This window comes from Rhincodon typus, chromosome 9 (genome assembly GCF_021869965.1).
Source record: "Rhincodon typus isolate 14 chromosome 9, sRhiTyp1.1, whole genome shotgun sequence".
Taxonomy (NCBI): domain Eukaryota; kingdom Metazoa; phylum Chordata; class Chondrichthyes; order Orectolobiformes; family Rhincodontidae; genus Rhincodon; species Rhincodon typus.
Genome location: NC_063340.1, coordinates 42,916,282 through 42,943,608, shown reverse-complemented (window position 1 = coordinate 42,943,608; position 27,327 = coordinate 42,916,282). Strand labels below are relative to the sequence as shown.

The 27,327-nt window shown below is 39.9% G+C and overlaps 1 protein-coding gene across 7 annotated transcripts in view; it reads right to left on the bottom strand.

The window, feature by feature from the left end:
- ccdc88ab (coiled-coil domain containing 88Ab) overlaps window positions 1–27,327 on the bottom strand; it is a 342,694-nt gene that overhangs the window by 40,763 nt on the left and 274,604 nt on the right. For all 7 annotated transcript variants that reach the window (XM_048601173.1, XM_048601174.1, XM_048601175.1 and 4 more), the window contains 4 exons: window positions 20,488–20,580; window positions 19,980–20,188; window positions 18,087–18,170; window positions 4,518–4,718 (listed from right to left, as the gene is read on the bottom strand). In XM_048601173.1, the coding sequence (XP_048457130.1) occupies window positions 4,518–4,718; window positions 18,087–18,170; window positions 19,980–20,188; window positions 20,488–20,580 (587 nt within the window). The remainder of the gene's footprint in view (window positions 1–4,517; window positions 4,719–18,086; window positions 18,171–19,979; window positions 20,189–20,487; window positions 20,581–27,327) is intronic.

Below are 27,327 nucleotides of genomic sequence, written 5' to 3'. Positions count from 1 at the left end.
TGTGACTTTTGAAAGGATAGGCAGGAAGAAAAGGGTGGTGGATAGCACTGATGGTATTTGATGTAATAAGTATGATAGCAAGACGTGATTTGAATTGGAAGGTGTAGAATCAGTATGAGTGGAGAGAGGAAATAAAGAAGACAGACAGATAGGTAGGAGTCGTCTCTAGGCTCCCTAACAGTAGTCATATGTTGGTACGCAGAATAAATAGGAAATAATGAAGGCATATAACTAATGGAGCCCATTAATCACAGGTGACTTTGATCTTCATATAGATTGGGATAGTCAGATTGGCAGAAGAGGCCATGAGTAAGAATTTGTAGAGTATATTCGGAACAGTTTTTTTGAACAATGTGTGATAACCAGGGATCGGGCTATTTTTGATCTGGTGACATGTAATGAGGCAGGTTCAATAAACGGTGTCGGAGTAAAAGATCCCTACCAAAACATTGACCATAACATGATAGAATTTAGCATTCAGTTTGAGAGGGAGGAACTTGGGTTGGAAACAACTGTGTCATTGCCCTTATTTAAGCTTAGCAAAGGAATGAAGACAGCACTGGATTTCAAAATGGACTGGAAAAGGGGTTTAGCAGCAAAGATGTTTCAGGAACAATGGCACATGTTTAAGAAAATAAAAACGAAAGACATCTTCCAGTGAGCATGAAGAATTCCAAGAAGGGGATAAACCAACCATGGTTAACCAGGGAAGTTAAGGATAGCATCAAACCGAAAGAAAAAACATACAATGTGGCAAAGATTAGTCATAAGGCAGATGATTGGAAAAGTTTTAATAACCAATAAAAGAGGACAAAAAAACAAAAAAATGAGAAGATAAATTGAGTGTAAACTTGCAAGAAATAGCATGATGGACAACAACAGCTTCTTTAAAGAGAGAAGCCAAGGTGAACACAGTTCCGTTAGAGAATGAGGCAGTGGAAGCAGTGGAAATAATAATAGGGAACGAAGAAGGGGCAGAGGCGTTGAAGAAATACTTTGCATCAGTCTTCACACTAGAAGAAACTAACAGCATTCCAAAATTACTAAACATTCAAGAGACAAAAGGAGAGGAAATAAATACAATAACTATCAGTAGAAGAAAAAGTGTTGCAGAAACTAATGAGGCTAAAGACTGGCATGTCCCCTGGCCCTAACAGGATGCATCCCAAGATATGTAAGGGCAGAGCTACAGAAACAGTGGATGCACAGGTACTAATCAACCAGGAATCATTAGATTCTGTAAAAGCCCCAGAGGATTGGAAAATTGCCAATGTAGCATGTTCATTTTAAAAGGGAAGTTTTTAAAAATGGCAAGATAGACCAGTAAGCTAAACATCTATTATTGGAAAAATGTTAGAGTCAATTATAAAGCAGGAATAGCAGAGCAATTAGAAGTACATAACATGATCAAGCAGTCAGCATGGCTTCATGAAGGGCAAATCATGCCTGACAAATTTATTAAATTCTTTGAGCAGGTAATGAGCTAGATAAAGGGAGAGCAGTGGATGTAATATATTTGGATTTTCAGAAGATGTTAGACAAGATACCTCACATTAGGTACTTAATAGGAGCCCATGGTGTTGGAGGCAGTATATTGGCATGTATAAAGGATTAGCTAACTGACAGAAGATGAAGTTGGGATAAATGGTGCATTTTCAGGATGACAATCTGTAACCAGAGGAGCAAAGGGATCAATGCTACAGCCACGATTATTTACAATATATATTAATGACTTTGATGGGGTAAGTAAATGGACTATAGCCAAGTTTGCAGATGAAACAAAAGTAGGTTGGACCGCACTAAGGATGACACAAAGAATGTGCAGATGGATACAGGTAGGTTAGGTAAGCAGGCAGAAAACGTGGCCAATGGAACAGAATGTGGGGAATTGAGAGGTTAAGCAGTCTGGCAGGAAGAATAGAGGAGCTTTACATCATCCAAATGGAGAAGGACTGCAGGAAGCTCCAGACCAAAGGTATTCTGAAGTCCTTATCCATGAATGACAAAAAGCTAGCATCCAAGTTCAGCGGGTAGTAGAGAAGGCAAATGATCTCAAAATGATTTAGCAGACTTGATAGGCTGAATGGCCTACTTCTGTTCCTATATCAACGTTCTTGAGTTGAATGTGTGGAAAATGCCTGGTATATACTGTATTACATGGATAAGTGAAGATAACATGAAGTTATCCACTTCAGTAGGCAAAAACAACTGGCACAGTATTACTTAAATGGTGATTGATTGGGAAATGATGATGTACAAAGGGACTTGGTTGTCCTTGTACACTGATCACTGAAAGAAAGCATGCAAGTTCAGCAAGCAATTAGGAAGGATTTCACTGCAAGAGAGATTGAGTATAGGAACAAGTTTTACTGCCGAGTACGTGGACTTGGTGAAACCACACCTGGATTTTTGCGTGCAATTTTGCTCTCCTTACATTAGGAAAAATATACTTGCCATAGAAAGAGTTCTACGATGACTCACCAGACTGATTCCTGGGATGGCAGGTTCGTCAAATGAGGTGCCTGTGTTGACTGGGACTCTAGTCACTGGAGGTTACAAGAATGAGAGGGGTCTCATTGAAATATATAAAATTCTCTCAGGGCTGGACAGACTGGTTACAGGGATGATAGTTACAGGGGTCATGGTCTCAGAATATGTGATAGGTTATTTCAGACTGAGATGAATTGAAATCTCTTCACTCAGACGGTGGAGAATTTGTGGAATTCTCTTCCACAGAAACCTGTAGAGTCCAAATCACTGACTATATTTAATAAATAGACAGATGGATTTCTACAAGCTTACAAGTGTTAAGGAGAATGAGGAGAAAACAGGAGTATGGCATTGAGATAGAGGAATAGCAATTATCATGCTACATAGTGGAGTGGGCTTAGTGGGTCGAATGGCCTACTCCTGCTTCTATTTCCTATGTTCCTAAGTGTTTCAAGATTTAGAGTTTACAAACTGGAGGTTGAACTACAGACACTGATGCATCAAGGAGGGGGAAAGTTACTTGGAATCTTTGTATCGGGGGTAGCCATACCACTTATTATTGGAGGGAAGGGAAGAGGCAGCAGTGAAGGGTAGTTCAATATTTGCATCCCTGGATGATTTTTTTTCACACTTTTATTTATGGAGTCCATTGGCTGATAGTGCTTTAAGTGGTCCAGCTTGGTCAGGAGATGAATAGTTAAACCAATTGCTCAAACACGTTAACATCCGAGTTCCTTAGAGCAGAGCAAGTATAACAAAAGGAACAATTTTGGTGTGCAAGTGTGACAGCTCTTGTGAGACATGGGTATTAAAGGTACTGCAAAGAGTGTGCTTTAGCAAATTAATAGATGTTATGGTAAATTGAAGGTTAAAGATTAGATGAGAATGTGAAAGTAGCAATTGATTTGGAAAGTTTTTTTTTTGCCCTGGGTAGATAGTGAATTAAGTTTTCTGGAAAGGTGGAGTATGGGTAGATAGCAATGCAAGGAAATAATCAGAGATTACCTTCTCAGTGATTATATGACAGGAGTTACTACAGCCTGAAACTGGAGAAATAACAAGCAGTCTGAACATTGGAAGCTCGCTCAGTGTAATATTTCCTGTGCCTAAATCTCCTCACAGGTACAAAACAGGGTGACCATACCATAAGAGGGCAAGTACAACGAGTTTCCAGCAACATCATCATAGAACTCTTAAACCAAGACCAAATTATTTTAGGTCTTAAAAATCTCATTGCTTTTAATACTAAAAAAATTGTCTTGGTTCTTCAGGAACAGAAGAGGGCTCTAGTGCCAGAAAGGACGACAGACAGCTTTAACTGCTTAGAAGATCAGAGTGACAAAATCAGCAGATAGAGCAAATTAGACAGGGCAAAAGAGCAAATCATATGCAGCTAAGAAAAACTTAGATCTTTTTCTTAATAGGCTTGTTGAAATTGGTGCATTTTACATTTGCATTTTTAGACAATTAGATGCAAAAGATAAGCTTAATTTAAAACGTTTAAAAAGTCAAAGTTGAAAGAAAATGCATCTACAAAAATTCTTTCTCCTGATGAACAAGAACAACAGGCATAATATAGACCTATTATTTAATGGCTGTGTTTGAGCTTCAGAACCACAAGAAAAATCACCTTGTTTTAAAATAACTATTTTTTGGCAATGAAGATTGAAAACTACTTTGGCGATAGTCAACACATAACTCTACTATTGATATATTACTGTAGTTCTTAACTGCATGAGAGAATTACAGGACTAAATCTTAACAGATCCTATTTATAAAATAGTCCATCTTTAATAACGACAAAATAAAACAAATAATTACATGCTGTTAGTATATCTGTGGAGCAAATACTCTTGCTGTCCATTAGTCTCTGTGAAATGTCTTTTATGTTTAAACAAATGGCTAATTTTGGCAATGCAGCTTTACAACATAATCTTTTATACAGCGTTAACTATGCATACGATGAGTTGTTAATGTTAGATGCAAAGAGAATTTAACAATTCACTTCAAACGTTGTCAAACAATACCTTTAGGCTTAAGTCTTTGTTTGGCTCTGAAGCCAGAAGAATTTGCAGTGGCTAGATTGATAGCTGTTGTGGAAAATGCCATGGATCCCAATTCTGTCCTCCTCTGTCCAGTAGTCACTTCATTAGGTTCCTCCAAATTTTCAGAACTGCCTGACCATTGTGCGCCTGCTGAGATCATAGACTGGAGCAGATCATTCATGGCTGGGATGGAAGTGAGAAATAATTTAGCATATTCAATGTACTATACTCTTCCTGGACATAAATTCACAACTGTTTTATAAAATTCACATCATTTCGAGGCTAAAATCGGAGTTGAAAGGCAGCTTTGCCAACAAAACTCTTCAAAATCATTAAAAGATACATAATTTATTTACTACAGCATCAAGAAGGAATGTCATGTATTTGATGCTATGAAAAGCACAATTTAAAGGCAAGAACAATGAAGCAAGTTGTTAAAACTAAATTGACGGGTGTGGTAGAAATACACGGAGAATATAAAATAAAACCCATGCAACAAGTTTCACTGGGCCTAAATGTAAAGTGTTATTAAGTTAGCTATGAGTTTACAACACAGATGAACTGATAAAAAACATTTAAAAGGAAAAATAATTTGACAATTTATAAAATACTTTAGATCCTATTATCCTATTTATTCCATTTCCTTTATCCTATTTCTGACATGTCTTGCTCTTTTATATTTATGATATTTTGAGTGTATAAGCTGGTGTTTTAGAATTTTAACAGAATAAAATACTCTTATTATTTTCATTTATTAAAATTACACGTTAAAAATTCCAAGAAAATATCAGCATTTTTAAATGAGCTGGTATTTTGTCAGCATGAATTTTTAGTTTTGCAATTTTCCTGAAATCTTTCTTAAATTGTGACACTATCACAACCTGTGACTGCCCTCAGCAAAATTCAAAAATTCTCAAATTCCTACTGGAAAAAAAAAGTACAAAAATATTAAAAATGAATGAAGGAAGCACAAAGTTGACTCCATGCCTCTGTCATGCTGCGTTAATATCTTACAATTAAGCAACTTTTCCTCAACTCTTTTCACTGCCTAGTTAATTCTCCATAACCACAAATCTGAAAGAAAAAGAAATTAACTAAGAACCCTATCTCATTTAGGAAGCTTCAGACCAATCCTCATCCAGTAACCTGCTCTGAAAATTACACTTCATTTGACAGCTGTTACAAATTCCACCACAACAGCTGCGATAAACCACAATATTCTAAAAGAAACCAATTTGCCTCATTTCCAAATATTAACAGATACTTCACAAAATTCTACAATCCAGATGTTCTTTAGCTAAAGGTATATCTGTTCTTCCTTGGGCCATAACCTGCGTACCATGTTTTGCTGAAATCCTTCCATCCACTTTTGAGATATATTGTTTACAAACAGACTGAGACAATACATTTATCCCAAAAGCTACAATTGAGTTGATCTATAATCTTTTTATTTAAGTATACTTCTACACTATTCCAGAGCAAATCAGCTTGGGTTTTGATGTTAAAATTTAAATAAATAATATAACTGGTGAACAGTGGACCAGCATTGTAACTTGAACGATCCCATTTTCAATCCCTCGCAACTCTGAATAGCTATTCTTAATCCCTACTCTTTTCAGCTTGTAGCCAAGTTAGCCACTACTTGTCCATATATTTGCATGCTTATGAGTTTATTCATTGTGTGGTACCTATTTGAAGGCCATTAGGAAATCTGGATAAATTACATCAACCTTCTACTCTTTGCGTTACTTCTTCAAATAATTCAATGAATTTGGTTGAGCAAGCTATTACTTCCTGAAATCCATCCATTCACTGTAAAAATTTTAAAAATAAAGAATCCAAAAAGTATAAGTCAGTGGGGATTCCATTAGTTTTCCTATTCTTTTAATACTAATATTTAGCTGACTGTTTAACAATTCAATAGAGATGTTTGTGACCCTGCTTAAATATAGGTATAATGTTAGCTGTCAGTCTGCAGGAACCTTTTCCCTAATAAATTATATAAAATGGTGAATGTTTTTCTCTAGCTCATCTTAAAATGCATGGATACAATCCCTCATTAAATCTGATTAGCTTATTGAATGTTTTTGTTATTTTACTTTAAATACTGTTATCGTATTTCAAATGTCATCTTCTGGTATTTTGTCCAACTGATTTATTTCCCTGGTAAATATTTAAGTAAAATAATGAATTCATGTTTCTGCCATCTTGTTGTCCTTTCATAGTATTCCTATCCTGATGTCCTTATTTATGTGCCTGTAGAAAATGTACTATTTTCTTTTAGCATCCCTATTTCTACTTTGACTTATCATCTAATATCTATATACTTTCCCTTGTCATGCTCATACCTGTTCTTCATGTACTTAGTCAATTTCTCTTTCTGTACCCTATTTGTTTCCCCCACATGCTTTTATTTAAACCTGGTATCTCATCAATTAATTTGCTCTTGTATATTTCAGCAGAATATGGTTTCTTGGACTCCTCTGAAGACTGTCTTGCTGCGGTTATACAGACTGACTTGTTAATACTGGTGCCCATTTTATTTTTCAAAGATCTGTCAGTTACTCAAAATTGGCTTTGCATTAGTCTATTATCCTGGTATTTGCCACCTTTATAACCTTCTCAAACTTAACTACAGATCAGTGTCTCAAAACTGCTAATCTTGGGCCAGAGTTTGTGTCAAATTTCAGATCTGGCTAGTTTCTGAGTCAGGCAGTGTTTTATTGTGTGCAGGGGGTCTAATTAGTTTTGTTATTGAGTCATAGCATCACACAGTCATACAACATGGAAACATTTCCTTTGGTCTAACCAGTCCATGCCAACTATAATCCCAAACTAAACTAGTTCCACCTGCCTGCGCTTGGACCATATCCCTCCAAACATTTCCTATTCACGTACTTATCTAAATTTCTTTTAAACATTGTAACTGTACCCACACACACCACTTCCTCTGGAAGCTCATTCCACACAAAAACCACTCTGTGTAAAAATAAATGCCTCATGTTTTTTTAAAATCTTTCTACTCTCATATGCCCCCTTGTCTTGAAATCCCCCACTGTAGTGAAAACTCAGTGCCATTCACCTGATTTATACCTCTCTATTTTATACGGTCACATCTCAACCTCCTACACTCCAGTTAAAAAAGTTTCAACCTATCCAGCCTCTCCTTATAACTCAAACCTCCATTACCAGCAACATTCTAACAAATCTCTGCTGAACCCTCTCCAGCTTAATAATATCCTTCCTATAACAAGGCTATGAGATGCAAACTTCAAAGAATTATGTACCCGTACCCCTAGGTCTTTCCGTTCGACAACACGGCCCAAAGCCCTAATTTTAATTGTATAAGTCTTGGTTTTGTTTTACCAAAATGTAATACCTCACATTTATCCAAATTAAGCTCCATCTGCCACTCTTCAGCCCATTGACCCAATTGATCAAGATCTCTTTGTAATCTTAGATACCTTCTGCACTGTCCACTTCACCATCAATTTTGGAGAGGTCCGCAAACTTACTAACCATGCTTTCTATATTGTCATCCAAATTGTTTATATAAAAGATAAAAAATTATGGACCCAGTACCAAGCCATATGGAAGACTGCTGGTCACAGGTAAAACAATCCCCCACCATCACTCTCTCTCCTATCATTAAACCAATTTTGTATCCAATTGCCAAGCTCACCCTGAATCCCATATGATCTAACTTTATTAATTGTCTACAATGTGGAACCTTGTCAAAGGCTTTACTGAAGTCCAAGTAAGAAACGTCTACTGCTCTGCCCCCATCAATCTTCCTCGTTACTTCCTCAAAAAACAAGTTTGTGAGATGTGATTTCCCTCGCACAAAACCACACTGACTATCCCTAATCATTCTTTGCCTCTCCAAATGCATATAAATCCTGTCTTTCAGAATCACTTCCAACAACTTACCTACCACCGAAGTCAGACTCACAGGTTTCTCCTTACATCTCTTCTTAAACAAAGGCACAACATTAGCCACGCTCCAGTCATTCGACACCTCACCCATATTTATAGATATAAATATTTGCTCTCCAGAGTACTGCTTAAGTTGAGGTGCTTTCTTTAAAACCTTATTTAGAGCATTGTAGATATACACACATTCTCTTAGACCCTGATAGAGCTTCTGCCTCGTTCCAGGACACACTACATAATTATTTAACACTGATATCATCACAATTATACTCTATTACCATTATACATTCTTTTGATGTCTCATTACAGGGAGTTTGGTCTGGCTGTAGCATCTGAATAATATTACCCTATCTTCTGTATCCATGAGACCACTGATAGTGCTTAGGTTTTCTGCATGTTCTTGTTAGTAGTTTCATTATAACTTATTGATTTTGCCTTTCAAATTGGGATAATCTTCAAAGAGTCAAGGAGTTGGGATCTGGTGCAGGCAAGTATTTCAAATCATGGTCCAGGCGGCCATCGTGGTATTCCAATGCCTCTGGAAGGTGGGGTATAGGCAAAGTTGAGGGAAAGGAACAGGAAATGCAGATGTCACAAATTAGCAGACTATCAAGTTCCTCAAGGAGCTTGTTAAAGTTTCTGTCAATTCAGGATATTAATTTTTAAATACTTTGCCAGTGATCCCAAAATGTCTTGAGACAAATCCTTCAATTTTTAAACAGTTAGGTTTGTAAATAAATCAGGAAATTGTGCTGCCAATTTGGGCTGGGTACATATGCTGCCAATTTGAGCTGGGGTATGTGACAGCAAGGATCATTTGGACTGATTAGTATGGTTGATCTTTAATCTCTTATCTCCATCTACATGAACTGTACTTTTGTCACCTTTCGTCACCTTTATCCACCAACATTGAGAAAGTCCTGGTGAGTAAAGCAAGTTGACCTCTCCTTTCTTCCTCAGTCCTGATTTCTGTGCAATTATGGCTTCGTAGTCACTAACATATCTGGTGCCACACAATGTAAAATTGTCGCAGGTATAGTTTCTGCAGCACCTTCAGATGATGGCTGCCCAGTTTAGTTTACATTCTGTCTACTGTGCACTATTCAATTATCAAAATAATGTGAATGAAAAAATAGCTTAGTGCAAGAAATATCATGAGAATGATCAGCTTTAACATGATACTCCCAAGCATAACTGACAGGATGACACAGATGCATGACAGAAATCGTGGGGATCAACATGACAGGAAAAGAAATTTAGCAAGATTGACTCATATGCTAACTGAGCATATATGCAACAAATATATTACATAATTAAATACTACAGTCATTGGGGTAAAACATGGAGTGACTTATGAAGTGCTCATGTTCTTCTGCTTGTATACAAGTTACTGTCGGTTTCATGAGTCAAAGCATTAGTGTAACCATTTGAGGCAGTGTATATCCCTTGTAATGACACTGGTTGGGGTGACTTTGGTTTTGGCTTGAAGGCAGTGGAAGTTGAATAATCTCCCACAGGTTCTGCAAGTCAGATACATTAGAGACATTTAAAAGACTCTTGGATAGGCACATGGTTGATAGTATAATGTAGGGTATGCAGGGTAGTTTGATATTAGTAGGATAATAGGTCGGCACAACATTGTGGACTGAAGGGCCTGTACTGTACTGTACTGTTCTATGTTCTATGTTCGCTTCACTACAGCAGGGTGTTTGTTAATGGTGAGGTGAAGCATTACAGCCTGGTGGATCGAGAACATTGTCGGGGTGATGATGCAGCCCTGCTTGACACCGTTCCAAACAGGGAGTGGGTTGGTGGCGGAGCCGTTTGTCATTACCACAATTTGCATGTCATCGTGAAGCAGCGAAGGATGGTGACAAACTTCATGATGACCAAAGCGCGGAAAGATGCTCCATTATGCTTCCCAATTGACAGTGTCAAAGGCTTTTGTAAGGTCAAAGAAGGCCACGTACAGCAATCGGTTCTTTTCTCTGTATTTCACCTGCAGCTATCGTGCGGTGAAAATCATGTCTGTTGTGCCCTTCCGTGGCCAAAAGCCACACCAAGACTCTAGGAGGAGTTCTTCAGCCATAGGGATGAAAATCGTTGAGGAGGACCTTGGGATTGACTTTTCCAATGGCCAACCGCAGGGACATTCCCCTGTAGTCACCACAGTCGGACCTCTTCCCTTTTTTGAAAATACTCACGGCTGTGGCTTCTTGGAGCTCTCCCAGGATGCTCTCCTCCTTCCAGCTAAGGCAAACAAGGGTGTGCAGCTGCAGCAGCTCTTTGGTTGGGGTGACTTTTGCAGAGACAGTGCATGTTTGTGTATGTGCAATCTCCAAGGACGTATTCCAGACCACCGTCAGCCCCTTTTTGGTGGCATATGAAAGTATGGGTCTGACCCTGAACATCTGCAAGACGAAGATCCTTCATCAACCTGGCCTGGCACTGTGGAGCAAATCCCTGATCATCAAGGTCCAAAGGGGAGGCCTTAGAGAACGTTGACCACTTCCAATACCTTGGAGGTATCCTGTTGGCCAAAGCAGCTATTGAAGAAGAAATCCAGCATCACCTCCAATGTGCTAGCGCAGCCTGAGAAGTGTATTTGAGAACAACATCAGATCTGACAACAAGATCATGGTTTACAGAGCTACTGTGGTTCCTGCTCTCCTATGAAGCTCTGAGACATAGACTGTCCACAGTAGACACCTCAACGAGCACCTGCAGCAGTACCACCAAATACTGTCTGCGCAAGATCCTGCAAATCTGCTGGTAAGAAAGCTGCACCAACACTAGCGTCCTCGACCAGGGCAGCACCCCAGCACTGAGCACTGACCACCCTTAATTGGCTATGATGGGCTGGGCGTGCCATCCACATGACCAACACCAAACTCCCAACTTCGAAACAGGAGACGAGCCCCAGGTGGTCAGAGGAAGCACTTCAGTGATACCTTCAAGGCTCACTGGCAAAGTGTGACCATCTCACAGACGCCTGAGAATCACTGGCCCAAGACCATCCAAACTGCAAAAGCCATCCAGGAGCATCAGGAAGGCACCAAGCCCCAAGACTTGCCGTTGGGAAAAAAATGGAAGGTGAAAACAGCAAAAGGAGCACGCTGCCACACCAATGCCCCAAACATCCCTTCCCACGACAACATTCTGCCCCAAGTGTAACAGAGCCCGCGGTAACTGTATTGATCCGTACAGTCACCCACAGACTCACCCTAAGAGTGGAAGAGAGTTGTCCTTGTCTGCAAGGGACCGACAATGATGATGATGATGATGATCCCTTGTAATAGGTGACACAGATTAATATACAAAAAAAAAATGGAGGTTAGGACAGAGTGCCAACGAAAGGATCAAGAGATTGAGAATTCAGAAATGCTAAAGACTAGGAGCCATACTTTTAGAAGGATTAACCAATAAAAACAAGGCTACCGAATATGCAATTTGATTAGCAGGATTTGATCATTTCAGTGGTTGGAAAATAAATCAATAAAGACATTATCCCGAGAAAATTCATACCTAAAATCACTACCTAAATAAGTAAATGACTGCAAATGGAAGAAAAGGAATCTAAAGAGCTCTGCAAATCAGGTGAGGTCTGAATGGGTTGAATATCGAGATTTGCAGAAACAGGTTAAAAAGGCTTGTCAAATGGACAGGAAACAGTGGATGTAAAACATGCACTTCTTCAAAGAAAGGTGACAATTAAAAAAGGTTCTAGTGTTGGACTGGGTGGATAAAGTCAGAGGTTACGACACCAGGTTATTGTCTAATAGGTTTATTCGAAATCATAAGCTTTCACCTGATGAATGAGCTGCGTTCCAAAAGTTTGTGATTTCATATAAACTGTTGGACTATAACCTGGTGTCATGTGACTTCTAGCTTAAATAGCAGATATGCATTGGATAATTAATTTGTTGAAATATTACTTCCTACAAATATATACATTGAGGACAAAAGCATCTCTAAACAGCAGAGAATTAGTGATTGCAGTGTTTGCAATGTAATGTTCACCAATGACAGAACAGGACAATAAGGGGATGAAGAAATGCAAAGATGTTTCACTAATCAGTAATTTTAGAGAGTAGATGTTTGGTACAGAAACCAACAAGAGCTGTCTGGTCTGGAAATCTTTTGAAGGTGACTGGATGGTATTAAAATAAGTAATTAAGTCATATTATTAAAGTTGGGAGATTAAAACTGACAGTATCCTGTCACAGTGAGTTAATGAAACCTTGAAAAATAATATTCAACTTGATCTGGGGCAGGATTTTCAGGTCTCACCAAAGTTGAGGATGGAGACAGTTGGTGTCTGAAAATATTGGCTGGCATGAAGCTAAGTATAAGGACGGTGGGTTCAGAGCTCAACAGAGCTGTCAATTAAATTTAATGAGAGCCTTATTTAGGCAGTTGAAGGAAGCTACTTTAGATTTTCCAGTCAGCCTCCAGTTTCCTAAGCCTATGCAGTCACTTTAATTGGAGTTGTACGTTCAGCGGTAGGGGTGCCAGCTCTCCAAGCAGGCCAGTCAGCTTCCCATGCCTGCATGTTGGTACAGATAAAGGTCATTGTTTAAAGGATTCTGCTCCTTCACCCTCCCAGTGGTGACTTCGCTGTTTTTTTTATTGGATATTTTGAAAAGTTGATTAGAGAGCATCTTTATGTCGAAGCACCATCTTAGTTATTTATATCTTATTGCAACCTGCTGCTCCTGTCAAGCTGGAAGCCCTCTGATTGGCTCTCCTGCATTGACTAACTGGTTGCTGCCCTTAATTAGGCAGAGACCCTATCTCCATGATAATTTGTTCGATTTTGGTAACATTCAGAGTGGCTGTTTTTCCCAGGCTCAGATGCCACACCTGAAAAACCTCTAACTTCTGTTTTGATATCCCTAAGTGAAACTTCAGTTCCTGGTATTTGTTTAATGGACAAGCAAATGTATAAGAAATAGCATAGAGCAATCAACAAATGAGAAAATGTTTAACATGATTCGGAAGTTGGTAATACCCAAAAATGAAGTCAGGTACATAATTTTAAAAGGGGCTAATTTGATTAAATAAGTGAACAAATATAGCAAATAAATTAGGAGAGATTATTCAATGGTACTTCAGTAGAAATAAGTGAAGGATCTTTAAAGCCAGAATGTGATTGTGCAGGATAAACACATTCCCAAAAAAATCTGGGCCAGAAATATTAGCCAACATGACTTTAAACAGATTGATAAATGAACTAAATGGAAGATAAAGAAGAAATTGATTGCACAAATCTATAACCAAGCTAAGAAGTGGAATTTACTGACATGAATATTAGAAAATACATAAGGCAAAGAGTACTTGGGAAAAAGGCATAATGGAAGAGGATAAGCTTTTTAAAATTTATTCATTTGTAGGATATGGGCTCACTGGCTGACCAGCAATTTAATGCCTGTCCCTAATTGCCCTTGAGAAGGTGGTGGTGAGCTGACTTCTTGAACTGCTGCAGTCCCAACTGATGTGGGTTGACCCACAATGCCATTAGGGATGGAATTCCAGGATTTTGACCCAGCGCCAGTGAAGGTTTGATGATATATTTCTAAGTCGGATGGTGAGTGGCTTAGAGAGGAACATGAAGGTGGTGGCATTCTGCTACCCTTGCCCTTCTAGATGGAAATGATCATGCTTTTGGAAGGTGCTGTCTGAGGATCTTTGATGAATTTCTGCAGTGCATCTTGTAGGTAGTACACACTGCTGTTACTGAGCTTTGGTGGTGGAAGGAGTGGATACTTGTAGATATATAGTGCCAATCAAGCAGGCTGCTTTGTCCTGGATGGTGTCAAGTTTCTTGAGTGTTTTTGGAGCTGCACTCATCCAGGCAAGCTTGACAGTAAAAAAAAATTCACAGTGCAGTAAAATGGACGCCTAAGAAGAGGACTGAAGAGAAAACATACACATTTATAAAGTAGTTTTCACAACCTCAAGACATCCAAAATCACTTTACAGATAATTAACTGTATTTTGAAATACAATCACTATTGTACTGCAGAAAATGTGGCAGATAATGCGTGCATAGCATGATGCATAAAGACTATGTAATAAAATGTAAAACCATGAAAACAATGTAACAATAACCAGATAATCTGCAGCATGATGTTGAGTGAGAAATACTTTACCAGGGCATTAAGAAAAATTCTAAATAAAACAAAGAACTACAGATGCTGGAGATCTGAAACAAACGAAAACAGAAACGTGGCTGATCTGGCTCATCTGTGAAGAAAAAACAGTCAACATTTTGTGTCCAATGAGCTTCTAATTGCCCCCACTTCTACAATGTTCCCATGCCTGCAGTCTGAGGCCTCCTGCAGTGGTCCAGTGAAGTTCAACACAGGCTGGAAGAACAACACGTCAACTCCCACTTGGGGACCTTATAGCCTTCAGGATTCATTTCTGGAGCATGATCGCCTTATTCCATGTTTATTACCCACCCCCACAACCTAGGTCCTGCCATGAAATGGGATTCTTTCAGTACAGTCCCCCCATTTTCAAATATTCATACGTTCCTATTATCACCTATCTACCTTCCCTTCTGAGGAAGTTCTGAGGAAGGGTCACCGGACCCGAAACGTTCACTCTGTTTTCTCCTTCACAGATGCTGCCAGACCTGCTGAGCTTTTCCAGCAACTTTGTTTTTGTATCTTCCCTTCTTCCCTACCCTAATCAACAATCCCTTTCATCATTTTGTTCTTCTCTCTGGTTCTCTTTCCAGCTATCCACTCAGGCCTTACCAACACTCCACCTCCACCCACACCCCCAACCCTGTCATCAGTATAATACCACCTTTACCCAGCTACTGTCAGTTCTAAGGAAGCGTCACTAGACTTGAAACATTAACTCTTTTGTTCTTCACAGATGCTACCAGATCTGCTGAGTTTCTCCAATAGTTTGTTTTTGTTTGGTTAAGAAAAACTCAACCAAGTGCCATGATATCTTTTATTTCTACCACTGAGACTGCTGACTGCGCCTCAGTTTAACAATGTTTTAGAAAGATGACATATTCTTGTTAGTGCATTACTGAATGAGTGCTACATTATAATGTCAGCCTAGATTTTGTGATCAAATCTCTGGGGCAGGCCTTGAACCCATAACCTTTTGCCTCAAGAGTCAAGAACGCTACCTACCGAGAAACAGTTCACACAGGTGAGCACAAAATGATAAACATTCTGAATGACTACTTCATCTAAATAGACACAAGACATGAGAAAGTGTCCTATGTCATATAAAATCAATAACTTCACTGAGTGTTACACTTGACTCTGTGATTGCATTCTCTGACAGAATATTGCCCTCATCTCATGTGGGACAGAAGTCTGTATATCATTATGATTTTCTCCAATCTATAATGTCCTACAAGAGACAGGGCAAAATGCCAGTGATTGTGAAGCATTAAGTTTGGTTTCTGTGCCAGTCATAGTTGAAAAGCTGGTGATATATTAATGCAGCGCGAGTTGGGCACGACGCTTGCAGATTAGTAGGTCTAAGGCTGAGGTAAAATGTCTGGACATTGGGTGAGAGTCCTTTGTCTCAGAGAGTGCTGTTGAATGAGTAATAGAGAGTTGGATACTAAACAGCGTAAGAGGTTGGTTAAATTTTGGGTAGGACATGTCATGGACAACACATTCACAAATGTTTACCTCCTTTAAGAGCAGCACTGCTGCAAGATCCTTGGGTCCAGGCTCTGGGTGTGAAGCTTCCCAGTCATTTTCTCTGTCTCCCTTCCGAGAGTCATCCTTCAGACAGTCCTGACCCCATCTGGAGCTTTCAGATCTCTCCTTCTGTCCACATGCGCAACTAATACCTTGAAATCTGCATTGATCATTCTGGATCCCTGTGCACTCTGGTGTTCAGTTTGCACAAATTACCATTGTGGAGCCTTCCTTCAAGAGGAATCCTACCTTAAGATCGTATGGTGGTTCAATGGTTAGCACTGCTACCTCACAGCACCAGGTACCTGGGTTTGATTCCACCCTCTGGCGACTGTCAGTGTGGAGTTTGCACATTCTTCCTGAGTCTGCATGGGTTTCCTCCAGCTGCTCCGGTTTTCGCTCACAGTCCAAAGATAGGCAGGTAAGTGTATTGGCTGTGCTAAGTTGTCCACAGTCTCCATGGATGTGCAGGCTAGGTGGAATATCCATGGGAAATATGATGTGGAGGTGTTGGTGTTGGACTGGTGTGGACAAGGTCAGAAGTCCAACAGATTTATTTGAAATCACAAGCTTTCAAAGCACCGCCCCTTCTCAGGTGAAGTGAAGAGAAGCACACAGGCATAGAATTTATAGGCAGAGAGATCAATAGACCATACAAATTGTGAGAGTGGAGTGTCGACATGCTGAATTATAAATCTCTGCAGGTAATCAGAAGTGTCAGATGGTGTGACTAAAAGTGTTAACAGCTGAATAGCAAATGAAGGGATGACCTATAATCAAATTAATTGAGAGATAATTACAAAAAATTAAAAACAAGGTGGTGCTGGAGACAAACCAAATTATTATGTGTCCTATTATGTGAACTGCCCTTTGATATTGTTAAGGAGGCAGAGTGGAGGGGAAATTGCTGCTAATACCATTGAGCGGTGGTGGTACATGAATTTTGCTTTCCTTATCTAAGTCTGAATGGGTGGGGGCATACCACAAATTGTGAAACACCTGCCCTAAAATCAGGGCTGATGATTTTTTTGCCCTTTTTATTTCAGAGATAATTCTTCAATCTGGTTAAGTGAAACACTGTTACGTGCTCAAGTTCAAGATCCCATGTTAGAGGATGCAGTGCTGTTTTTAAATTACTCATCATCACAGTGCAAGGGGCCACATGAAATCTCTGCAGCGGTGTTAAGTGTAATTAATGGCTAATACTATTTGTTCATTGTTGACCACAAAATCAGGGTCACTGTACTTTACATAACAAAGCATTGTAGCTGCTAAATTAGTGGCAGGAAATTTCCTAGTATCTCAAACACAATTTACAGACTGAGTTGGTACTGTTATACAAGACTCACAGCATCTGTTAGGAAATATCTTCGGATAAAATGCTAATAGTTCATTCCTTAAACTACTTTATTTATAAATGATTAACATAGGACTAACTGAGGTTCATAGAAACAAACAGTAAAACATTAATTAATTAATAATTTTGTAGCTAGGTGAAAATTACAGAAATTATGTTAGTGCAGATTCTGTACAATATCCCCCCAATTTTATTATCTGGAATGAAAACTGCCCTTTCCTGAAGCTTGAAATCTGGTTCGAAAACAATACTGAATCATTGAATCTTTAGAGTTAGTTCTATCAGTATTCTTTCAATCAACTAACGGACAGAATCTGTCTTCATGCGCACTTTTTATGTACAACTTCACAATAATGTTACAAGGAATTATTTACAAATATTTGTGAAGTTTGCATGTATCCTATACACAAATGCATATGTATTGTCATGATAATGACATTCAAGATGTCTGGTTTAAATATGGTGTTAGAACAACACAATAAACAAAGGGACATACAAAGGGAAGTGTAGGCAATAATTAATAAAAGGTTAAGCGATGAAAGGTAGAGCAACCATTTGAGAAACTGAATCGAGTCTTACACATGGAGCGACGGTAGAGGGCCTTCATTTTGTCTTTGTCCTTCGGTCTGTTCCTCATAAAGGGCAGCCTTTTCAGTGCAGCCACTTTTATTTCACAGCATGTGATAGAAAGGAAATTGGGAATTGAAAACAAAGAAGCAGGGAAAACAGATGTAAGTTAATTGCTGAAACTAGCAACAGAAACAAACATACTTAAGTTTCAGCTGTTCATCCTATGCTTATTACTACTGTACAAATGTTACAATGAACAGTACATTTTCTATTGAATGGAAAAGTTTCATAATGTTTGAAGAACAATACAAAACAGGTTGAACATAGGTCCTTGAAGATTAGTACTGAATATTCATAAAATTAACAACTATGATCAAAAGGAAATGGGTTAGATTTTTCAATTTTTAGACTAAGCATTATTTTGGGAAGTTTCATGGCAGGCATGGTTCAGAACTTTTCTCAAGCTATTGTCCAGTCCTCAGCTCATTAACTATGCCACTGGCCTCTTTTGTATAATCATGTAACAGTACTAGTGGGGGCTTCTGGTGTACAGGCTGCTGGCACCATAACTGAAGGCCAGCTGTACTCCACTTCAGGTGCTTGAGACCAAGAACTAACTCATACTGTCTCCTTAAGAAACCAAAATGTCTCAGTAAGGGAAGCTGCCAACACACTTTCTAGATAGGGTCCTAGAGGACAGGATGGTTGAGAGGAGGGTCATATTACCCAGCAGAACACCATAGGAGCCCACAGCATGTCTGAAAGAATGCATAACAGTCAGGAAAATGATAAATGGTCTTCTGCACTCTGCCACATCTTTTCTCTGCTACCACACACTCCAACTCTGCTGCTGTACACAAATCTCACCATCGCTCATGGACCACTAGCCACATTATTACACACAGCACCTGCACTCAATGGCTCTCACCCACCTCATCGTCCACAACCACTAACCCTTCCTAGCTATAAGGCTATGCAATCCACAGGGGTTGGCAACCTCCAAGTAAGTGCAAAAGTGAGCGAGCACTAAGAAATTAAGCTAAGGGCCATAAAATGCACCCAAGGTAGATGCATGAGATGGCTGTGTGTCCCTGCCTGTCAAGTGACTTGGCAGGAGCATGTAAGTCAAAAGGTGTCCCTCAGCTCCAAAGTCCTGAAAAGCTTAAGTGGATTCTGAGTTGGTTGTAGATCAGCCATGATAATGTAGACAGGCTGGTAGCTGCTGATGTGGACCTTAGTGGATGAAGGGTGGAGGAGGACTCTGTCAATAGTGCACCTAAGGGCATTATTGATGAAAGGACATTTAATTGGAAGTCCAGAGAAGCAAGTGGAAAGCTGCATCAACAAGTAACCACTGATATTCATGTTGGGAATTGTAACCATTTAGTTTCTTGGGAGAGATGGGGAAAATTGCAATTTGCATATAGATGAGGTGTACTAATGAGATGCAAATACATGGAAATAAGCTAGTTGCCACTTATCAACGAGACTCGATCCTCTTGTGTTTAAATCTTAATGGCAAATTCTTTCTCAACATCAAGAATCACATTTTTTAATTCTCAATATATTTTCCCACATTCTGCCATTGTCCATGTTGCACAAGGCTTGGGAAAATTATGTCAAATGTTTTAATAAAAGCTTAACATTGAGAGTTTATTAAACCTAAAATACAAGCATTTAATTACAAACTTTTAAAGAACAATGAAAATATATAATCAGTTTACAATCAAATTTCTAACTGCTGTGCTTCTGAAATTTTACTTAAGAATTTAACACTCAATAAAAAAAAATCAATTTTGATCCACTATTCTTTTTACAATTCAAATATGAATCTTTTGTTTTTCATTAAGGTAAATTTATATTTTAGCTTGTTTCAAAGAAAAAAATAAGTTGTGTACTCACTGCTGCTCTTTTTCATTGTCTGACCATCTTCAAGAGAGTTAGAACCCACAGAAGAGCTGTCTTGACTATCTTGATGAGGCAACTGAAGGAATCCATCACTTGACTCTGATCTGGTTGGAGTGCTCGAGAGAGATTTGACGCGTTCTCGGTTTCCCTCCTTTTTGTGTTTTATTAATTTCTTCATCTTTATTGCAATCCAGTTCCCTCGTCTGGAAGAAAGGAGTGGATCTCTGCATCAATAGTAGCCATAATCAGATGTGCAAGGAGGCAAGTAATAAATCAAATTATTCATGGACTGTCCCTCCATATTGTAACTTGCGTTTTACTAAAACATTTTAAATTAAATTATATATCCAAAAAATTTAAACCATTTGAATATTACAAGATAAAAAAAGCAATTCAGCAATTTTGTACAGTTAAAATGTACATAAATGAATGAAAGAATCAACTGAAATCACACATTTCTGAAAACGACATTTTATTTATAGCAAATAAAGTTTGTTCATACCTTCGAGGTGGTGATGGTTCGTAAAATTTATACTGATCCATAATCTTCTCTTCAAGTTTCTCCTTCTGTCGTCGAAGTTCATTCAATTTATCACTAAGACAGAAAGACAAAATAATCATTCCTAGTTTCATTTTTTATTTGTACATAATGACTCAGAGAAAGTTCTTATTCAAAAGGCTTCACTCCACTTATGTGAAACATATTTGCTTTTCTAACATGCAATTTAAAATGAACTTTTTATTTGCAAGTTTTAAAACTTTTAAAGTTTGAAACTTTAAAACAGTTTGTCCGAAAATGTCTGAGCATGGAGACATTCAAGGAGGAGGTACAGCAAGAAGAATGGTGGGACATAATGCTCCCTCAAAGCTCCATCAGTATGGCACCACGCAGCAATTGGACAGCATCCTAAATACCATTAAAAAAAAAATGTTCTGTGGACCACATATCTGAGCTTATGAATTTCAGTGTGTATGATACCAGGTATGTAGGCCATATGTTCCCATGAGCGAATGCTCAAATCAAACATATTCCTCTAGTGGTTCATAATGGGCAGAGTACAGACTGTATTCAGTCAGTCCATGCTTGCAAAACCGGAAGCAAAATATTTATTGTCAGCTATGATTTCGCAGCTAGCAGCACTTGCTTAATAATCCTGAATACACTGATAACTTTGTTAACAACAAACTTAAGATGATTAATCAAGTGTGTAATGCAACTCAACACTTGAATGTATATCATTTCTTACACTGGGATGCATAAAGAAATGGAAGATGCTGAAGCCTTTTGCATTTTCTGAATTACCCAGAGACATGGGGAGTCCACTGTTTTGTACTGCCTTCTCTGTAATAATGCCTTGGCCAATCACAGTTGCAGTTGTCAACGAATCACCATTCCTAATTTTCTTTGGTATAAATTATTGTGATCATTTCAAACTTAATGTTATCTTGTTTGTCCAGATGAATGCAAAACATAAAGCGTTAACAACATGTCTCTTTTCTCAGAAATATTTAAGTTCTGTCCTACCAAACAGAAGCAGAAAACAATTCCACTGCTCAACTCTTTCACCATAGTCCTGTAGCCTCCTCTGGTTCAAACATTCACTTTATATTCCCCTTAAAAGATGCAATGATCTCGACCTCGTATGCTCCAAACTCATGTAAATTTTGATTAACTGTTCTTTCTGTGCTGATTTCACGACAAGGAGACCACCTCCTGCCCCATGCCTTGACAATGAATTCAGAAACCAGTGATCAAACTAAGAATATCTGGCCTATTTCTAAGAATCTTAAGAGTCAGAGTGGTTTAATGAACATTTTTAAGAGTCAAAACGTGGTAGATATCCAGAGTTAAGGAAATTCTAGAATATATTTGAGAAGCGGATCAAAGTCAACATAGTGGAGGAAATCTATCTTATTTTCCACTGCTGATGACAAGACATTGGTTGCACCTTTCCATATTCTGGCTTAGTATTGTTTTCATCAAGATTCATGGAGGGTTTCTCTCTGCAAAGCTAAGCACATTTTCTTGTGCAACCATCTCAAACCTACCTTATTAGCTACCTTTAATACGCCTACGGCACTCTTTCCTATTTGCTGTAGCCAGAAGTATTTGCCACTGCTAGGATATACTGATACCCCTGGTGCCAGCACCATACATAAAAAGGCCATTGTGCCTGGTCCAGTGCTGGCAGTCTGGAACTGTGGTTACAGACATGGCAGACAGGGGAAATTGGTCCCTCATTTTGCTGACAGTACCTGGAAGTCTTGGTGGATGGGGTCCACCAGAGGAGGCTACACCACCATGTCCTGCCAATCTGGTCTGAGTTTGCAACCCAAGTCAGTATATTTTCCATGGTTTGAAAAAACACCAAACAATGCAGGAAAGTCAATGACTGTCTCCACTCTTCCAGGGTAAGTGCCACCATATTTGTTCTGCTTCCCCACACCTACTATATCTCTACTATCGCATCCACCATCCACCAATGCTCATGCCCTACTACTGTCACTATTCCTTCACTCACTCTTACCCACCTCAACCCTGCACACTACTAATAGTGCAGAGGCCATGCACTACCTAATTACTCACTTGGGACACCTCACCACATTTTCTTCCTCACATCTGCACCAGCACAAAAGGCTTTCACATCATTTAATCCCTTCCTTTCTTTTGTTACACAAGAACATACCCGTAAAGAGCTGAAAGGAGAGGATCTTCGTCCTTGCAGGTGTGATCGGGACCAATCCTATGGACATGTAGGAACTTCACAACCCAGCATTCAAGTAAGAAGCTTTGATCTTTGCTGTGCTATTCGCCAATGACTCCTACCATGAATTTATTACTAATAGGCCACAACTTCTAACCTTTGATCGCAAAGCTTTTGTTCTTTTGTCTCCTGCAGGCACAAACAAGATGTCCATGGTGGTCATGGTCAAGAAGGTCACCCAGTAAGACATGAGGAACAGGGTATGTATGTCAGAGGAAAGATGGGAAATGCCACCTCCTGCAAACCCCCACAGACTCCGATGATACTTGTTGATGAACACTTCACTGTCTTCCCAGATGGCCAAGAAAGAAATGTTCCAGGTCACTGGCATTTGGAGGACTGTTGGCAACCAGGCATCTGCTCAAACTCAGGCAGGGAAGGACTCCATGGTGTAGGCAACTGGGGACTTCATACAAAAGCACGAACAGACACCGGATCAGCAGGCAGGTTTGTCAGGGACACTGAGCAACCTGACTCAAAGGCTACAGGCCTGCAACACCACAACTGGGACCTGCTAGCTGCTATCTTAGATAGCCGTCTCTATCAGTCTCTGAGTCTGCTCGATATGTGCAAAGACTTGCACTTGATTCCTTTAGCCATTGGTGTTCAGCATTAATGGCAAGATGACAGCAGTAAAAAGGACCTTGATCTAACTCCAGGTGCCTCTTCTTCATGAGGAAGGGCTGTGCCAGTAGGCACCCAACTGAAAGACAAATCACACATAGACCCCCACAGAAGTCCAGTTTCTCAACACTCTAGAGGTGGCTAGACTTTCCACCTCCACAATGCCTGCAACCCTCAGATTTGTGGGAAGTCAAGCCAAGGAGGGTGCACCTGCCTCTGGATAGATCAAACTCAGCATGTAAGGGACTTCTGAACAGAAGCACCAGCAGGGTCATCTAATAAAACTTCAAAGGCCAATCACAGGCTCCCTCAATCCCAGTTGCAGAATCCAGGAATGCACTGAGACACAGTTGGGAGGGGGGTGGTGGTGGAGAGGAGGGGGAGGAACACACGAGGGTAAATGTGATCTTATTAAGCATAACCTTAAGCATGGCTTTGTGAAATGAAAACTGTGTTTGACAACTTTTTCTTTGACTTTAAGGATCATACTAATAATATTGATAAAAAGGGGTCGATGAATGTACTATATTTGGATTCTCATAATGCTCCTCCCACAGGAGGTTGGTTAGCAAAATTAAAGCATCTAGTGTAGGAAGTAATGTACTGACATGGATGAAGGATTGGCCAACAGAGAGAGAACAGTAGGAATAAACAGATAATTCTCACATTGACAGACTGTGACTAGAGGAGAACCGTAAGCATCTGTACTCAGGCCCCAGATGTTCAAAATATATATTGATGATTTGGATGTGGGGGCCAAATCTATTAATTTCCAAATTTACAGATGATACAAAGCTTAGCAAGAATGTGTGTTGTGAGAAAGATGTAATATGTATCAGGAGGATTTGGATAGGTTTAGTAATTGGGCAAGAACATGGCAAATGGAATATAATGTGGAAAAGGTGAAGTTATCCATTTTGGTAGTAAGAACAGATGTGCAAAAAATATCTTAAATGGTGAGAGGTTGAAAACTGTGGATGTGGGGTTTCCTTGTCATAAGTTCCTGAAAGCACATGCTGACGCAGCAAGATACTAGGAAGACTCATGGAATGTTAGCCTTAATCATAGGAGGATTACTACAGTAGTGAATCTTGTTTCACTCATCCAGGAGTTTAGTTAGACTGCACCTGGAGTACTGCAGGCAGTTTTGGTCTCCTTATCTCAGAAGAGATATTACTGCCACAGAGAAAGTGTAACCGAGGTTCACCTGACTTGTTCTCAGGATGTCTGCTCTAATAAGGGAAATTGGGCAAACTTGACCCATATTTTGCAGAGAATCAAAGATAAAAAGGTAATCATATTCAAATTGTAAAATACTTGATGGGATTGACAGGGTACATTCTGGTAAGATATGTCTCCTAGTTGAGACATCTAGAACTGGGGACACAATTTAAAAATAAGGCGGATTCCATTTAGGACTGAGATGAAGGATATTTTTTTCACTCGGTGTGGTGAATCTTTGGAATTCTTTATCCAAGAAGCCTGTGGAAGATTAGTCTTTGAATATATTCAAAGTAAAGATTGATAAAGTTTTGATTATCAATGGCAGAAACAGTAATGCGAAGAGGTGGCTATTCAAGTGGTAAAAGACTGGTATTAAAGTGTTCAATCAGCCATGATCATATTGAATAGCAGAGCAGACTTGGTTAGCTGGCTGAACTACTCCTATTCCGATAAAAGGAGACGATCTTCCGAGAACACATAGGTAGAACAGGTGAGATTTCCATGTAAAGAAGTTTGCATTTTGTAAATATAAGTTCATGTTCTGCCATCAGCTGTGTCTGAGAGTCTGTATAGCAGCAACTACAACAAGCAAGATTCAGCAAGTGAAATGCTGATTCACCTCGAATGTTGGGGGCGGGGGGCAAGTTAATGAACAAACTTTATATATTCTGAGATTGGCTGGGAAGGAGCCATGGGGGAATGAGGAAGTGTCAGGAAGAATGGACCAGTGTGTCACAGAGGCAACAGATGGAATATTGACAGTGAAGGGGAGGGCAAGGGATGTTTGGTAGTGGTACTCTGATGGAAGTGGCAAAAATGGTGAAAGATGATCCATTCGGGTGAAGCAGCATTTTATTTGTACTTCTTTCAATCTAGTCTACTGTATTCACTGTTCACAATGTGGTCTCCTTTACACTGCAAAAAACTGAACAGAGACTGGGTGACCACTTTGTGGAACATCTGCACTCTATCCGTAGGAATGACTCCAACCTTTTAAGCTTTTACCATTTTTAATAAACCATCTTACTCCCATGCTAACATTTCTGCCCTTGGCTTGCTACTCAACACAAGCTAGAGGAACAACACCTCATTTACCACATAGCCAGTTTACACCCTCTAGGACTCAATTTTGAGTCCCATAACTTCAGAGTTTGACTGCCAATTGAGCACGCCAGGAGATGGTGTTGCTGTGTGTCCAAGACGGAAGTCCGGAGGAGCAAGGGCAGAGATAGAGTCTTACTTTCATGTTGGGAAGTTTTGGTGTCTAATTTCTATCTGGTGGAAGAATGGGTGCCTGAATATTAGAGGTGAAATTAGGTAGGAATGAGTGATAATGAGCTGTTATTAGGCCTCTGACCACTTGTGAGTGAGAATGTTGTCTCAGCATCTGGGTCGTGGTTAGAAAATGGTGGTCTTGACTTTGAGAAAGATATTCCACGTGATTCCCCCAAACTTCTCGCTTCTTGCTTTCAGCGGCGGGAGTGGTGAGAGCGTGAGCTGGGAAGTGAACTACTATATTCGGGCATTGTCTAAACCCGAAACACTACACGTGTAGTGTCTCTCACCCATCCTCCTCTAACCAAAAAAAAAAGACTATGTGGAGGTTTGGTAAGGTAAGGTTTATTTTTCTTTATTCTTTTGGCAATCTAGAGTAGAGGGAATGGAAGCTAGGGCAGTTGCATGCTCCTCTTGTAGGATGTGGGAGGTAAGGGTCGCTACTGGTGTCCCTTCTGACTTCACCTGCAAGAAGTGCACCCAACTCCAGCTCCTCACAGACCACATTAGGGAACGGGAACTGGAGCTGGAGCTAGATGAACTCCGGATCATTCGGGAGGCTGAGAGAGTGATAGAGAGGAGTTATAAGGCGGTGGTCACACCCAAGGTACAGGACAAAGGTAGCTGGGTGACTGTCAGGAGGGGTAAAGGGAATAGGAAGACAGTGCAGGGATCCCCTGTGGCTGTTCCCCTCAATAATAAGTATACGCTTTGGATACTGGTGGGGAGAGACCTTACTAGGGGAAAGCCATAGCGGCCAGGTCTCAGGCACTGAGCCTGGCTCTGTGGCTCAGAAGGGAGCGGGGGAGAATAGGAGAGCAATAATGATAGAGGATTCAGTGGTTAGGGGAACAGACAGGAGATTCTGTGGTGCTGAGCGAGACTCCCTGACGGTCTGTTGCTTCCCAGGTGCCAGGGTCAGGGATGTCTTGGATTGAGTCTTCAGGATTCTTCAGGGGGAGGGAGAGCAGTTAGAAGTTGTGGTACACATCGGTAACAATGACATAGCTAGGAACCGGGATGAGAACCTGAAAAGTGATTATAGGGAGTTAGGATGGAAGTGGAAAGCCAGGACAAGTAGAGTAGTATTCTCAGGATTACTATCGGCGCCACAGGCTAGTGAGGCTAGAAACAGAGAGAGAGCGCAGCTGAACATGTGGCTACAGAGCTGGTGTAGGAGGGAGGGCTTCAGGTTTATGGATCATTGGGATACCTTCTGGGGAAGGTGGGACCTGTACAGGAAGGAGGGGTTGCACCTGAACTGGAGGGGCACCAATATCCTGGGCGGGAGGTTTGCTACAGCTCTTCGGGAGGTTTGGCAGGGGGATGGGAACCAGATCTACAGATCAGAGGATGAGGTAGCCAGTATACAGACAGATAGAGCAGGCAGAGAATCTATGAGGAAGGATAAGCAGTTGATAGGGCAAAGTGCCAATCAGTGCAACGGGTTGAGG